The following is a 14024-nucleotide window of genomic DNA, read 5'->3' as shown; positions in this document are numbered from 1 at the left end:
ATGGGCAACGAAAATTGTCAAGGCAGATGGCCCTAATCTTCAACACAACTGAAAGGTGCTTGCAGCAACACCACTACTTGCTAAAGGAAGACTGACCCAGCCAAAAGATGTCTTGAATGCCTTGGATTTTAAGATGCCTATATTAATCCAAGCCCCAAGCAGGAAAATCTTCAGCCAGGAAACTCCTGGCATTTTTTAATTTAATGTTTAGTTTTCTATTCTAAGTGTACTTTCTTTTATTCTCAGAATCAACTTTGGTACATTTATCATATGGGACTGGTTTCTAGGAAAAGACTTCCAGTTGATATCATGAGATACATGGCTGCAACTTACATTGACTCAATTATCAGGTCACATCCAAAAACTAACTGAAGTACCCTAAACCCTCATGACTAGAGTAACAACAACAATGTACTCCTATTTTCTGTTTTTGCCCAATGGATCAAGTCACAGCCTAGCTTTCCACTTCTGATTCAATTCAGTACCAAGAGCAGAGTGCCAATTATTCTCTGAAGATGTCTAGTCCCCCGAGTAGTTACCTCTTTGTTCCCTGGGCCTGGCTCTTTAAACACAGCTGAGCCTACCAGGCCTCAGACCAGAAAGCAGGTAAAAGCTTCCCCCAATTCACCAGCTCAGCCCTCTTCCTAGCCTTATCTCCACTACTCTTGAATTTGGGCCAGCTCTCTGGATATTTTATTTTCGGTGTTCTCCTCATTCAGTAAAATTAACTCCCTTCCTCAGCTTAACAACTCGACCTTTCGCCCACCTTGTCCCTTTATTGCTGCCTCTGCAAGCTACGTACAGGACCCAGTTTTGAGTAACAGCCATTCCTTCCGAATTCTAGCCATTGGAGAGACCTTGATAACTACAGCTACTCCAAGCAATGATACTTCATACACTGACAGACTCAAGAGATGGTTAGGTTCCCATGGTGCTTTCTTTTCTTTCTTTGGGGTGCAGTGGTGTGATCAAGGCTTGAACTCCTGGGCTCAGGTGATCCTCCTACCTCAGCCTCCAGAACTGCTGGGACTACAGGCACACACTACCACAACTGACTAATTTTTTTAATTTTTTTTTTTTTTTTTTTTTTGTAGAGACGTGGTTTTGCCATGTTGCCCAGGCTGGTCTCAAACTCCTGAGCTCAAGTGATCTACCTGTCTCAGCCTCCCGAAGTGCTGAGATTACAAGCATGAGCTAACACGCCAGGCCTCTTTTCTTCCTAACAGCCAAACAAATACTACTGAGGTAGGAAACCTGTAGGACTTATTTGCCGGTCCCGACAGAACGAAATGAAAAAACCAGCAGGAACCAGCAGATGGCATTAAAAGTGTCCTCTAGTTGCCCTTGCTGTTCATTGGTATAAGACACTCCCACCACTGCCATGACAGTTTACAAAGACCATGGCGACACCCGGAAGTTACTGCCCCCTTTCCAGAGATTTCTGAATAATGCACTCCTTAATTTGCATGCAATTAAAGGGGGGTATACATATGGCTAGCCAACACCCCATGCACTGCTACTCTTGAGCGTACTGTGTTGTAGTGTTGGTCATGCCTATTTTACTTCTAATTTCCTATCTAAATGTTCTATCAATTACTGAGAAAGTTGTCCTGAAGTCTCCAACTACTACACTTCTCCCTTCAGTTCTATTAGTTTCTATTTCTTGTTATCTTGAGGCTCTGTTACGTGGATCACATTTCAAATTACTGCATATTCATTTGATGAACTGACCTTTTTATTGCCATGAAATGTCACTCTTTCTTCCATCTTTGCCCTGAAATCTACTTTGTTTTGTTGTTGTTGTTGTTGTTGTTGTTGTTGTTGTTTTGACACAGAGTCTCTTTCTGTTGCCTAGGCTGGAGCATACTGGCATGATCTTGGCTCACTGCAACCTTCGCCTCCCGGGTTCAAGCGATTCTCCTGCCTTAGCCTCCCGAGTAGCTGAAATTACAGGCACTCGCCACCACACCCGGCTAATTTTTGTATTTTTAGTCGAGACAGAGTTTCACCATATTGGCCAGGCTGGTCTTGAACCCCTGACCTTGTGATCCGCCTGCCTCAACCTCCCAAAGTGCTGGGATTGCAGGCGTGAGCCACCACGCCCGGCCACCCTGAAGTCTACTTTGATAAGAATATAGTCACTCTGACTTAAAATTCTTAATTTTTAAATTTTTTTCATTCTTATATTTAGAGATGTGGTATTACTCTGTTGCCCTGGCTGAACTGCAGTGGTACAATCATAGCTCACTGCAGCCTCAAACTTCAAGGCTGAAATGATCTTCCTGCCTCCGTCTCTCTCACAGCCTCTGTCTCTCTCACAGCCTCAGTCTCTCTCTCAGCGGGGACTATAGGCACACGCCACTATGCCCAGCTAATATTTTTGTTTTTCTTTTAGAGATGGGGGTTCTCATTATGTCGCCCTGGCTGGTTTCAAACTTCTGGGTTCAAGTGATCCTCCTGCCTCAGCCTCCTGAGTTGCTAGGATCAGGCATGATGAGCCAGCTTTCCTAGGATAAGTATTTGTATAGTAGTGTTTTACTCTAGTCTTTTACTTTTAACCCATCCATGTCTTCGTGTTTAAGATGGATGTTGATTTTTTCCTTTTATCTAGCCTGACAATCTCTGATTTGTAATTGGAATGTTTCAATCTGCCCTAATAGTATAGTCACTGGCCACATGTGGTCACTTAGCCTTAAGTTAACTCAAATTTTAAAAATTTAAAATTCAGTTCCCAAAAAGCTCATTAGTTAATGTATGACAGCAGTCCCTAACCTTTTTGGCACCAGGGACTGGTTTCGTGGAAGACAATTTTTCTATGGACAAGGGTCAGAGGGGAGAAGGGGAAGGTGTAGGGATGAAACTGTTCCAAGTCCGATCATCAGGCATTAGATTCTCATAAGCAGCACGCAATCTAGCTCCCTCACATGGGCAGTTCACAATGGGGTTCACGCTCCTATGAGAATCTAATACCACCCCAGATCTGACAGGAAGTGGAGCTCAGGCAGCAACACTCGCTCACTCGCTGCTCACCTGCTGAGTGTCGCAGTTCCTAACAGGCCACAGACCAGTACCGGTCTCAGTCTGGGAACTGGGGACCCCTGATGTATGACCATTGGCTAGTGTTGAACGTGCAGATGTTCAGAAACAGAAATTACCATGAAGCAGAGTTTTCACTTAGACCATTTGTATTTAGTACCATCATAATCAGTAGGGTTGGATTTAATTGGGCCATCTTGCTATTTGTTCTATCTGTCCCACATGTTTTTTGTTCCCTTTTTCTCATCTTTTGTTAGACTGAAAACATTTTATCATTAAGTTGGCTTATTAACAATACCTCTTTGTACTTTTTTTTTTTAAGGCTTTTCTAAGGGATATAGTTTTCAACAGGGAGCTATTTTGTCCCCCTAGGGACACTTAGCAAAGTCTGGAGACACTTTGTTGCAACTCAGGGGGGTGGGTCCTACTGGCATCTAGTGAGCAGAAGCCAGAGATGCTAAGCTTCAAATAATGTGCAGGACAGCTCCTCACAGCAAATAATTATCCAGCCCAAGATGCTGATAGTACCAAGGTTGAGAAACCCTGCTCTGGGGCTTACTAAATACTCCCCAACTAATCACTGCCTTCTTTCAAATACTATCATATCACTTCATGTAATGTTAGAATCTTAACCACATTCTACTTCCTTCCTATCTTGTGATTACTGTCACATACTAGTAGCTGTGATATTGAGCACCTACCTAGTCTACCTCTCTGGGTTCTGTTTTCTTCATAAGAAAATTGGGAATATCTACCTCATTGACATTCTGTAAGAATTAAAATAAGGAGAGTGGAAAGCACAGTACCTACACTAGAGGTGCTAACTATCAGTAAGCTATTATCCTATTAATACAGAAAATTTTGAAATGAAGGAACAGAAGGACACACCTGAAGAGAAACCTAGGTGACCTACATTCATACCTGGTTTAACTTTTGTTATAAATGCCTCTCCTATAGCTCTCTACCTACGAAAGTGACAATGAGACTGCGCCCTACTGGACTGGCTGGCAAAGTTTGAATCAGAAGAGAAATTCAAGAATCTTTCGGGCTCTGATATATAATCCCTTTTATTTACCTACATTTAATTGAAGACATCTGTAAGTAGTGCCACACAAAATGTAATTCAGACTTAGAAATGTCAATAAAAATGTCTGTTAAGGCCAGGGTCCGGTGTAAGCCTAGCAGGGGGGTACATATCAGCAGCTACAGAGCCACTCGAAATTAGGGATCTAATGGAAATATGTTGCCTGACTTGACGAGGTGATAAAAGCTCTTTTCCCATAAAGCTTAATGAGCTCTATTAGTCTTCAGCTTACAGGAATGTAAAAGGGTCAGCCCCACAGAGGGAAGTAACTGACTCTCCACATATGGTCCATTCAAATGACAACATATCAAATTACTGATGTAATTACTATAACCTGACAATTTCATTAGATTCATGTGGCAGTTAACTGTTTAGGACTTACAACAAAGGGACATGGTTCACTCATAGTCGCTGTTGTGGAGAAAGTGAAGTTTAAAGTCAGCTTTGTTTTCAACTGCAACTCTCATGTATTTTACTATCTCTGCCAGAATAATTTGACTTCTATTCAAAATTAAAGAAGGTGCTGGGTATAGACCATATTTGTAATTTTCCTTCTCCAGCTAAGTCATAAGCTTAATGGCAAAATTAAACATTCAGAGACTCCCAACACTCTCCTGCCTTGCCTTTGCTTTGGCTCTCAGGCGCTATGTGGTGGCAAAGGAACAGCAGCCCCCGGCTTAGTGCTGCTGGTGAAGACTTAAGGGTAGCTGCCACTAACTTAAGCCCTCAAGTGGCCCCTGTGGAACTGCAAACTAGAAAAATACCAACAGAAAGCCCGCAAAATATTTCCCATCAAGAAAGGAGACTTACATTGGTCATCTTTAATTTTGATTTTTCTTCCTCTCCAATGTTATAAACCCAGTAATAAAAAAGATAATTAACCAAGGTAAATACCACTCCAGATCATTAAGTGATGAAAGCAGACAGAAACTATCATTAAACTCTGGATACTTTCCCTTCTACTTTTCACCAAAGATTGAAGATTCCACACATATATTCCCAATACTTAACAAGAGTAGCAATATGTAATTTAAAAGTATGTATTTGTGGCCGGGCACAGTGGCTCACACCTGTAATCCTAGTACTTTGGGAGGACGAGGCGGGTGGATCACTTGAGGTCAGGAGTTCAAGACCAGCCTGGCCAATATGGTGAAACCCGTCTCTACTAAAAATACAAAAACTAGCCGGGCATGGTGGCAGGTGCCTGTAATCCCAGCTACTTGGGGGGTTCAGGCAGGAGAATTGCTTCAAATGGAAGGCAGAGGCTGCAATGTGCTGAGATCGTGCCATTGCACTCTGGCCTGGGTGACAGAGCGAGACTCTGGATCAAAAATATATATATATATATATATATGTGTGTATATATATATATATGTATACTTTATATACTCTAGTTGCAGCTAGTGTACTCTAGGTACACTCCAGGACCTACCTATAACTGAGAGCATCCAAAGATTACAAAGGACAAAGCTCTCAATCTTAAGTAGCTACAATCTAACTGGGAAGACAGACTGTTAACCGTATTAAAATGTAAATATTGGAACTTGTCTACTTTCAGCTGAGTCCTGCCAAATTATAGATGAAAGACTGCTACTCTCAGTCTCAGTCCCACAAAATTCATTCATTCATTTGTTCATTCACTCATTCAACAAATACTTATTGAGTCAGTGCCTACTGTGTTCTACTTATACTAAGAATGGAAACAAGAAAACAAGAAAAACAGGGTCCTCTCTCAATGAGCTTACATTTGAGAGATGTCAACTGTTAAGATTTACTGAGAAGCATCTTTGCCATTGGTGAGTAACAGCCTTAAATTGCTACTTGCCCCAGTAAAGTGGACATGAAGCTCAAGCCTCCTTATTGGTCCCCATATAGGAAAGCCAACCCAGCCTAACTGCCTTCTGCTAAATACCCTTATTCCTGTTCATTCCTCTAAGCTTTTGCTAAAATGAGAGCACAGCATTACACATTATCAACATTATCTCATCTAAGTTCCTGCCAGCCCCTTTTTTCCAAGGTTAGATGCTGTTTCTCCATCAAATCAAAGAGACTCCCCTGATGTATATCTGTCACACACTGATTACAAGAAGCATTACCAAAAAGCTACCAATGCACCTCTACCTACTGTGGGCCCTTTACTGGAAGAGTAAAGGATAAAACAACACTTTGTAGTTGTTAACATTTTGTGCATCTCCTTTCTACTTTTCTGTGCACTTAAATTGTTTTCAAACTGAGATCTGCATGTATAATTTTGCATCATGCTTTTACCTCTCAATATATCAAATATATTTTGTATGTGTTATTCATCAATATATACTCATGAACACATATTCATAATCTCCATTTTAATGGTTGTAGGGTGGTCTATCATATGGCTGTGTCATAATTTATTTGACCTGTTCCTGTTGTACATTTAGATTGTTTACAGTTTTTTACCGTTATAAATAATGCTGTCATAAATATTTTTATGCAAGTTTTGTCCCCATCTTTGATGAACTCTCTGACAGTGATTCTTGGAATGTAATTACTCCACCACAGGTATGAATGTATATAAAGCCTTTAGTGTATGTGACCAAGCTGCTTCCTAGAAAGGATGAAGTTTATAAACATCCCATCTCATTATATCTTGTCAAGCATTCACTTAAAAAATAAGATATCTTGATAGGTTAAAAAAAATTGTAGATCACTGTCATTTTAAACTGCATTTCTTTTACTATTAATAGGATTAAACATTTAAAACATTTATTACCATTTGTATTTTATCTTATCAATTACCTGATAAAAATCCAACCACATTTTATGAAAAAGAAATTCATATTGCTTCTAAAAGATCATTACATCAAGTATAACCTTTTCATCATACTTTACCCAAGTTACCTTTTAGCTACATTTGTTTTCACGTACAAAATTATGAGTCTTTACATAATCAAATTAATTTTTTCACTCTTTGTTTTTCGATACTTTCCATTGCTTTTGAAGTGAGAAAGTGCTTCCATAACTATAGAGCAGGCTATAAAACTTACATTGTCTTCAACTTTTTTATGGTTTGGTTTTCGCTTTACACCTAACTCTTAATTAAAATTCTATCTGCCAGACACTGTGCTCAGTGTTTGCCACAGATCATCTCATTTAATTTTAATATCCCTGTAAGTATTATTATCTCCATTTTTAGATCAGGAAAAAGGGCTCAGGAGTCAATGACTTGCCCATGGGCTACTCAGGCCTCTCTCATTTCAAAGCCTAGGCTCTTTCCACTATACCATTCTGCTTCCCCGTTGATCCTGGATACTTAGACAATGTGACCAAGCCTGGATGGGACTACGCCCACCGGTCTGGTCCATTTCTCCTGGTGACCACTCAAGCTGGCTACCACACGTTTTCAATGTGCCACTATGGGCCACACCACATTATCAGCAGTAATAATCTCAATAATCAAATAAACAAAACGTTATAAAAGCAGAAATCGTCTCAGAAAGGACACGGTATTGAAGCTCAACCCTAAAGAGGAATATGATTTGAACAAGTTGGGAATGGGAAAAGCATAAATGAAATAAACAACAGGCACAAAGGGAAGGACAAGTGCAAGGCAAGGAACAGAGTCTCATCGCGTGGAGCTGAAGCCTAAGAGGAGAACACAAAATAGTGCCATGATGTAACTAGCATAGTTTATAACTGCTCCCATTTCCATCACCTCATCTGAGAGGTAGGAATTATTATTTGCATTTAAAAGGTAAGAAAAATGAGGCTCAGGGCAGTTGTGATTTACCCAATGTCATATGTTTAGTAAGTGAAGGCAAGCTCTTATCCGGTTTTGGTTCTAAGTCCCACTACCTCTTCACATAACTATGCTTCCACCCTTTCTCTACTTTCTTTTCCAAGTTTCGATGATCATCTACAAGTTTTTCTGCAATTGCAGCTCATAATGATATCTAGTTCTCTAAATATCTAATAGTTTTTTCTTTATCTCACAATTTTATCACTGGATTCTCAGTTTTACATTGAAAACCATGACGAGGATTAAATGAAAAAGTGAATGAAGAACCCAGAATATTGCCTTGTTATAATAGCAACTCAATAATTTTGCTCTTCTCTTGTCAATTCATGGATTTTAAAGTGCTCTCTCTAACTGAAACTTCCTTGAAGACAGCCTTTGCCTCTCATTTTTCCAGCTTTCTTTTAATACCATGGCAATTTATAGAACATAAGGCTGCTGTTAAATAAACAGGAGTAATGACGATACAAGGCTCTTTAAAATAAAGGACTGATTTCTCTCTACTTATTGAGAAAGAAAATATACTTAAAAAGAGGCAATAACCTGTCATGAAGGTGAACTGCTACTGATATAACTTCTAGAAACTTTTATCCAAAAAAAAAAGCCTGCAGTAACTCACTCCATTACTGTTATTGAAGAATATATGTGTCACACCAAAATGAGCACTCCTAAATTGTCAAATAAATGCCTAATGAAAGATGTCAATATGGTGTTCAATTACCAATTCTAATATTAAGGTCAGTGAGTAACTCTTACCTCCAAGGGTGAACTGCAAAGGAATCTTGTGAACTGCAGAGTCAAATTTGAACAGAATCCATTTCATCCAGTAAATAGACAGCAAAAACAAACACAGAGAAAAAGAAAAAATTACTATACAATTTTCCAGTAAATCCACTTAAAGTGAACCCAAAGATTATAGAAAATTCATGTGTCCATAAAATTCATCCAGAGAATAGAAAGGTTCAACCTAGTCCATAGGAGGCACCTGACTACTTGAATTCCTTTCAATAAACATTCTTAAAACTCTGTATAAAAGCACATAAAGCACAACAAATCAGTCCTAAAATAGTTTGTTTAAATTTTATCTCACAACTCCTACATAATAAAAACATCTTTCAAGGAAAAAAATCAGCAATCTTCCTGACCCTAAATTTGACAGGCAAAGTTCAATAAATGCCAAGAGAAGAAGATATAAGCCAATGAGGAGACCAAGAAAAGGGGAGAGGAAAGACCAAGAGAGAGGTCAGGTGAGTGAGAATGAGAAGGTGAGGTTTTAGCTCCACAATCTGGCATCTCATCTGTGGTCTTTGCCCTGTTCTGATCTTTCTCTTTTCTCAGTCCCATATCCCCTTCCTTCCCTCCTTCCTCCTCTGTCCCTTTCTCCCTTCTCTCTCACCTTTCTCTTTCTTTTTATGACACACATAGAGGAATATAGAATATCACCTGAAACTAAATGCTATATGATCAACATTTAAACAAACAGATTATAGAGGGGGACAGAAACAAATGACAAAGCAAATTGTAGGATACCTCTGAAATGAGGACTGTCACATAACTTCATGCATACACATCATGGTAATTCATAATGTTTTCAGAGATGTTATTTACAGATTCAACATTTCAAATCCTTTGAGATTTACTGTAATAACACCCAAATAATACACACTCTTGATCTTTCTAAATGCAAATTAACTACAATAAAACACAATGACAGGCCTGTTTCCAAGCACTCATGAACTTCCTCTCCACAACAAAGCTAGTACTCACAGGGAATACAAATAACTTGTATTCTCTTTTAGAGTTACACATTGAAATACTTATCAATGAAATTATAAGATATCTGGGATTCCCTTCATGATCATTGGAGAAGTAGGGAGAAAAGTAAAATGTAGTAGTATAAAATAAAAAGACTAGCTGGGTGGGGTGGCCCATGCCTGTAATCCCAGCACTTTGGGAGGCCAAGGCGGGTGGATCACCTGAGGGAGGTCAGGAGTTCGACACGAGCCTGGCCAACATGGTGAAACCCTGTGTCTGCTAAAAATACAAAAATTAGCTGTGTGTGGTAGCGGGCGCCTATAATTCCAGCTACTTGGGAGGCTGAGGCGGGAGAATTGCTAGAACCTGGCAGGTGGAGGTTGTAGTGAGCCAAGATCACGCCACTGCACTCCAGCCTGGGCAACAAGGGCGAGACTCCGTCCCAAAAATATAAAACAACTAGACATGATATTAAATAAGTGAGGACAAGAGATTAGGGTTCATCACCTGATTCTACCTACTTTGTAAAAGTTTAAGGTTTTCTATAACAAAGTTTTAAAAAGAAATCACACACCCCCACCAAAAACACTAAATATATTCTTAGAATATCACTAATGCATACCAAAGCCATTCAATTAAATAGTATCATTTAGGCCCTAGTTGACAGGATATCAAAATGTAAACACTTCAGTAGGAAGCAAAAAAAAAAAAAAGGAAAGAAAAAAAAAGTTTTTCTTAATTTATATATCATATGCAGTTTGATTACATTAACTCTTAAGGTAACCTTCTGAAAGTGCAAAGTATACCAAAATGTTAAGATTTCTTAATGCTGACATGAAGCAATTAATTTTATTGAAATTTAAAATGCAAGCTTTGTGGTCTTGGATTCTTTCATTGTAGCCCAACCTGAGACAATCTCTACCCTTCCTCCCAAGAATAAAAAGTGCCAGTTCAAAGCCTAGCCAGTTTTAACAGTGGAGAAAAACGAGGCATGGTAAATTTTGATTTTAAAATCAGAAATTTGATACTGAAGGGTTCTACGCTTTTCCCCAAAAGTGAATGTTAACGTTATACACATACTTTTGAATTTATAAGCAAGTCATGTTCAGTAGTAATCGATGCAGTAATTAGGATGGAAGTTACTTTAAATAACAATGAAGACCAGAATATAAATGCTGTCTATAAAAACTAATGTCTCCTTGAAGCTCCAACAATTTATACACATTTTTGGCATGTGTATATGTCCAACACTTGTGTCACAGCTTTTTCAAAACAGACCTAAAAAATTCTCACCCTGCTTGAAGCCGCCAAAATGTGAAATACATAAGTAAAAGTTTTCAAACCTAAAGCAGTAAAAAACAGAATAATAAATCACAAGACACACATTGACACTCCTATTCCCACGACATGAAAAAGATTTCAAAAAATGCCATCTCTCTATTAGTGCATCAGTAAAACCCATTGTTTTTTCATGTTTCACTTCAGTTAATTACTTAGTAAATTCTTTCATAATGAAACTGTACATATTATATTCAGTAGAAATGGTAATACTTTGAAAAAACATTACTTAGTAAATTCTTTCATAATGAAACTGTACATATTATATTCAGTAGAAATGGTAATACTTTGAAAAAACAATTATAAAAAATGAGACTGCAGGCCAGGCGCCGTGGCTCAAGCCTGTAATCCCAGCACTTTGGGAGGCCGAGACGGGCGGATCACGAGGTCAGGAGATCGAGACCATCCTGGCTAACACGGTGAAACTCCGTCTCTACTAAAAAATACAAAAAACTAGCCGGGCGAGGTGGCGGGCGCCTGTAGTCCCAGCTGAGGAGGAGTTTCAGGAGGCTGAGGCAGGAGAATGGCGTAAACCCTGGAGGCGGAGCTTGCAGTGAGCTGAGATCCGGCCACTGCATTCCAGCCCGGGCGACAGAGCAAGACGCCATCTCAAAAAAAAAAAAAAAAAAAAAGAGACTGCAAAATACATTTTCTATATACACTGCAATTGAAAGTAGAAATAGATTCCTTAACAATCACTATCATGATGTCTGATCAGTATTAAAAAGGACTGTGGCTCAATTTTGCTATGAACCTAAAACTACTAAAAAGTAAAGTCTATTAAAAAAAAAAAGACTATGGCCGCACACAGATAGTAGGACACATTAATATCACTTGTCTGATATGACTATATTAATAGGACTACTTAATAATAAATAATGGGTAAAGTTAGTAGTTAAGAGAAAGATCCTTTTCAAAATATTTAGGCGTAATATTGAAAAAATAAAAACTATAATATGTTTTACAAAATATCTGATTCTGCAGATGGGCATATAATTTCATCATTCTAATAACAATCAGAGGTTAACACAGCCATATTCTTTATCTCCCTATGTACCCACTTTTAAAGATTACTTTTAGGAAGTCTCTTGATTTAACATAGTTGAATAAAGGAATAACTTGCATATTTGGCTTTTTAAACTTAACAGCTAAGATTCCTGTTCATAACAGTATTAGTAACACTATTAATTTGATTCACTTGATAAAATTTATAAAAATTCTAAATGCCAATTATTCTGTCAGGTCTTGAATTTTTTTAAAAAACGTAAGAATTATGGTCTATATTTAGAATCCAGGCATAAAAGGCATCAGTATCATTTTTGAAATCCTTTAGGCCTCTAAAAAGAAAAAGGATACACACAGACGGCACTCACGCTCCACAGCTTCTTACTGACCTTGCTTTTCTTGAAGTATTCTCACTTACCAAGCCTGGTACCACTGTTCTATTCATCATCCGTAGCTTGACTCATAACATTTCTCATTCCCTCCAAAGAAGCACTTAATGCTTACCAAAATTTTCTAAACCATTTTCCAAATGCACAAAATTGTAGTTAGACCTCCTATTAGTTACAATCAGTAAGTTCTTTTTCTAAGTACAGGAGTGGTGGGAATAAGGACCAAAGAAAATACGCTGCTAATTTTGTCAAAAGATCCTAGCAATTTGGATGTAATGACTTCCTTTTTGGTGAGTTAAAAAAAAAAAAAAAAAAGGTCCCAGAAAAATAATAATTATTTTCTCTTTGTAATATAAACTATTCAACAGATAATTCAAGCCACTTTGTTCCTGAAATGCCTTATCTGTTTAATAAGTAACCATGGTTAAATTCCTATCTTTTAAAGAAAAAGGAAACACTCAACACCAAAAGGCAAATTTTACAAAGATAAATCACAATTTTTTTTCCTAACCCAAGGAACATCACTGAGGTGTGTCTCTATTTGCCAAAGTGAAATTCCAAATCTTATAACTAGTCATATCAATTATCCAAAATTTCTTCACACTAACAATATATACTTCCGGTTGTATTTCCTGGGCCTTTCACTTATTGTACTCTGCTTCCACCTACTGTACTATAATTTATCAGGGGACAGGGCTATTTCAGGTTATAATCTAATAAAACCTTTATTTAAAAATTTTGCAATTATCAATCTAAATTACACCTCAATGTAAAATACTAAGTTCTTCTATTAGGAATTTGGAAGCCTTAAATCAGTTACGACTCTAAATTATGTTAACGTAAATAACATTTTAGACTCCCTTCCCATCCCTGTTCAATTACTGGCACACATTTACACTATAAATAACTGGTAGTTCTAAGGCAGTGCAAAACTAGGTTTTATGTCAAGAATGTCTCTGATAAATCTACAACGCTAAGAAATTAATTTGCACAAAAGAAAAAAGTTTTATTGTTTCACATTTCATTGCAGACAAATAAAACCTTCAAAGCAGCCAAAAGACACAGCTAGCGCCCATTTAAAAAGTCACCAAAAGAATGAGAATTAAATCTGTATTTAACAAGGAGTAGAAACTAAGGTTTGAGAAGATCTTATTTAACCTATTAGTGGGGAGTAAAAAGGGCAGATTCAGGTAATTCCTTAAATTCATTTTTTATAGCTATTCTCTGTCCCAGTTGTAAGCAATGTACCTGTAAGGGCTGTTTGTGCTACCTCTTCTGATTACACTCGGCACCTTAGACATTAAGCTTCAAAACATGTCATCAAAACAAAAGATGACAACAAGGCCAGGCGCGGTGGCTCACGCCTGTAATCCCAGCACTTTGGGAGGCCAAGGCAGGCGGCATGAGGTCAGGAGATCAAGACCATCTTGGCTAACACAGTAAAACCCCATCTCTACTAAAAAATACAAAAAATTAGCCAGGCGTGGTGGTGGGTGCCTGTAGTCCCAGCTACTCGGGAGGCTGAGGCAGGAGAATGGCGTGAACCCAGAAGGTGGAGCTTGCAGTGAGTCGAGATCGAGCCACTGCACTCCAGCCTGGGCGACAGAGCGAGACTCCATCTCGGAAAAAAAAAGACAACAAAAAT

The 14024-nt window shown here is 38.4% G+C and overlaps 1 protein-coding gene across 11 annotated transcripts in view; it reads right to left on the bottom strand.

The window, feature by feature from the left end:
- ATE1 (arginyltransferase 1) overlaps window positions 1-14024 on the bottom strand; it is a 185592-nt gene that overhangs the window by 116540 nt on the left and 55028 nt on the right. For all 11 annotated transcript variants that reach the window (XM_023224221.3, XM_023224223.3, XM_023224224.3 and 8 more), the window contains one exon: window positions 8649-8681. In XM_023224221.3, the coding sequence (XP_023079989.1) occupies window positions 8649-8681 (33 nt within the window). The remainder of the gene's footprint in view (window positions 1-8648; window positions 8682-14024) is intronic.

This window comes from Piliocolobus tephrosceles, chromosome 9 (assembly GCF_002776525.5).
Source record: "Piliocolobus tephrosceles isolate RC106 chromosome 9, ASM277652v3, whole genome shotgun sequence".
Classification (NCBI taxonomy): domain Eukaryota; kingdom Metazoa; phylum Chordata; class Mammalia; order Primates; family Cercopithecidae; genus Piliocolobus; species Piliocolobus tephrosceles.
Note: the sequence above shows the minus strand (reverse complement) of the source record. Positions and strands in the feature narration are given on the sequence as shown.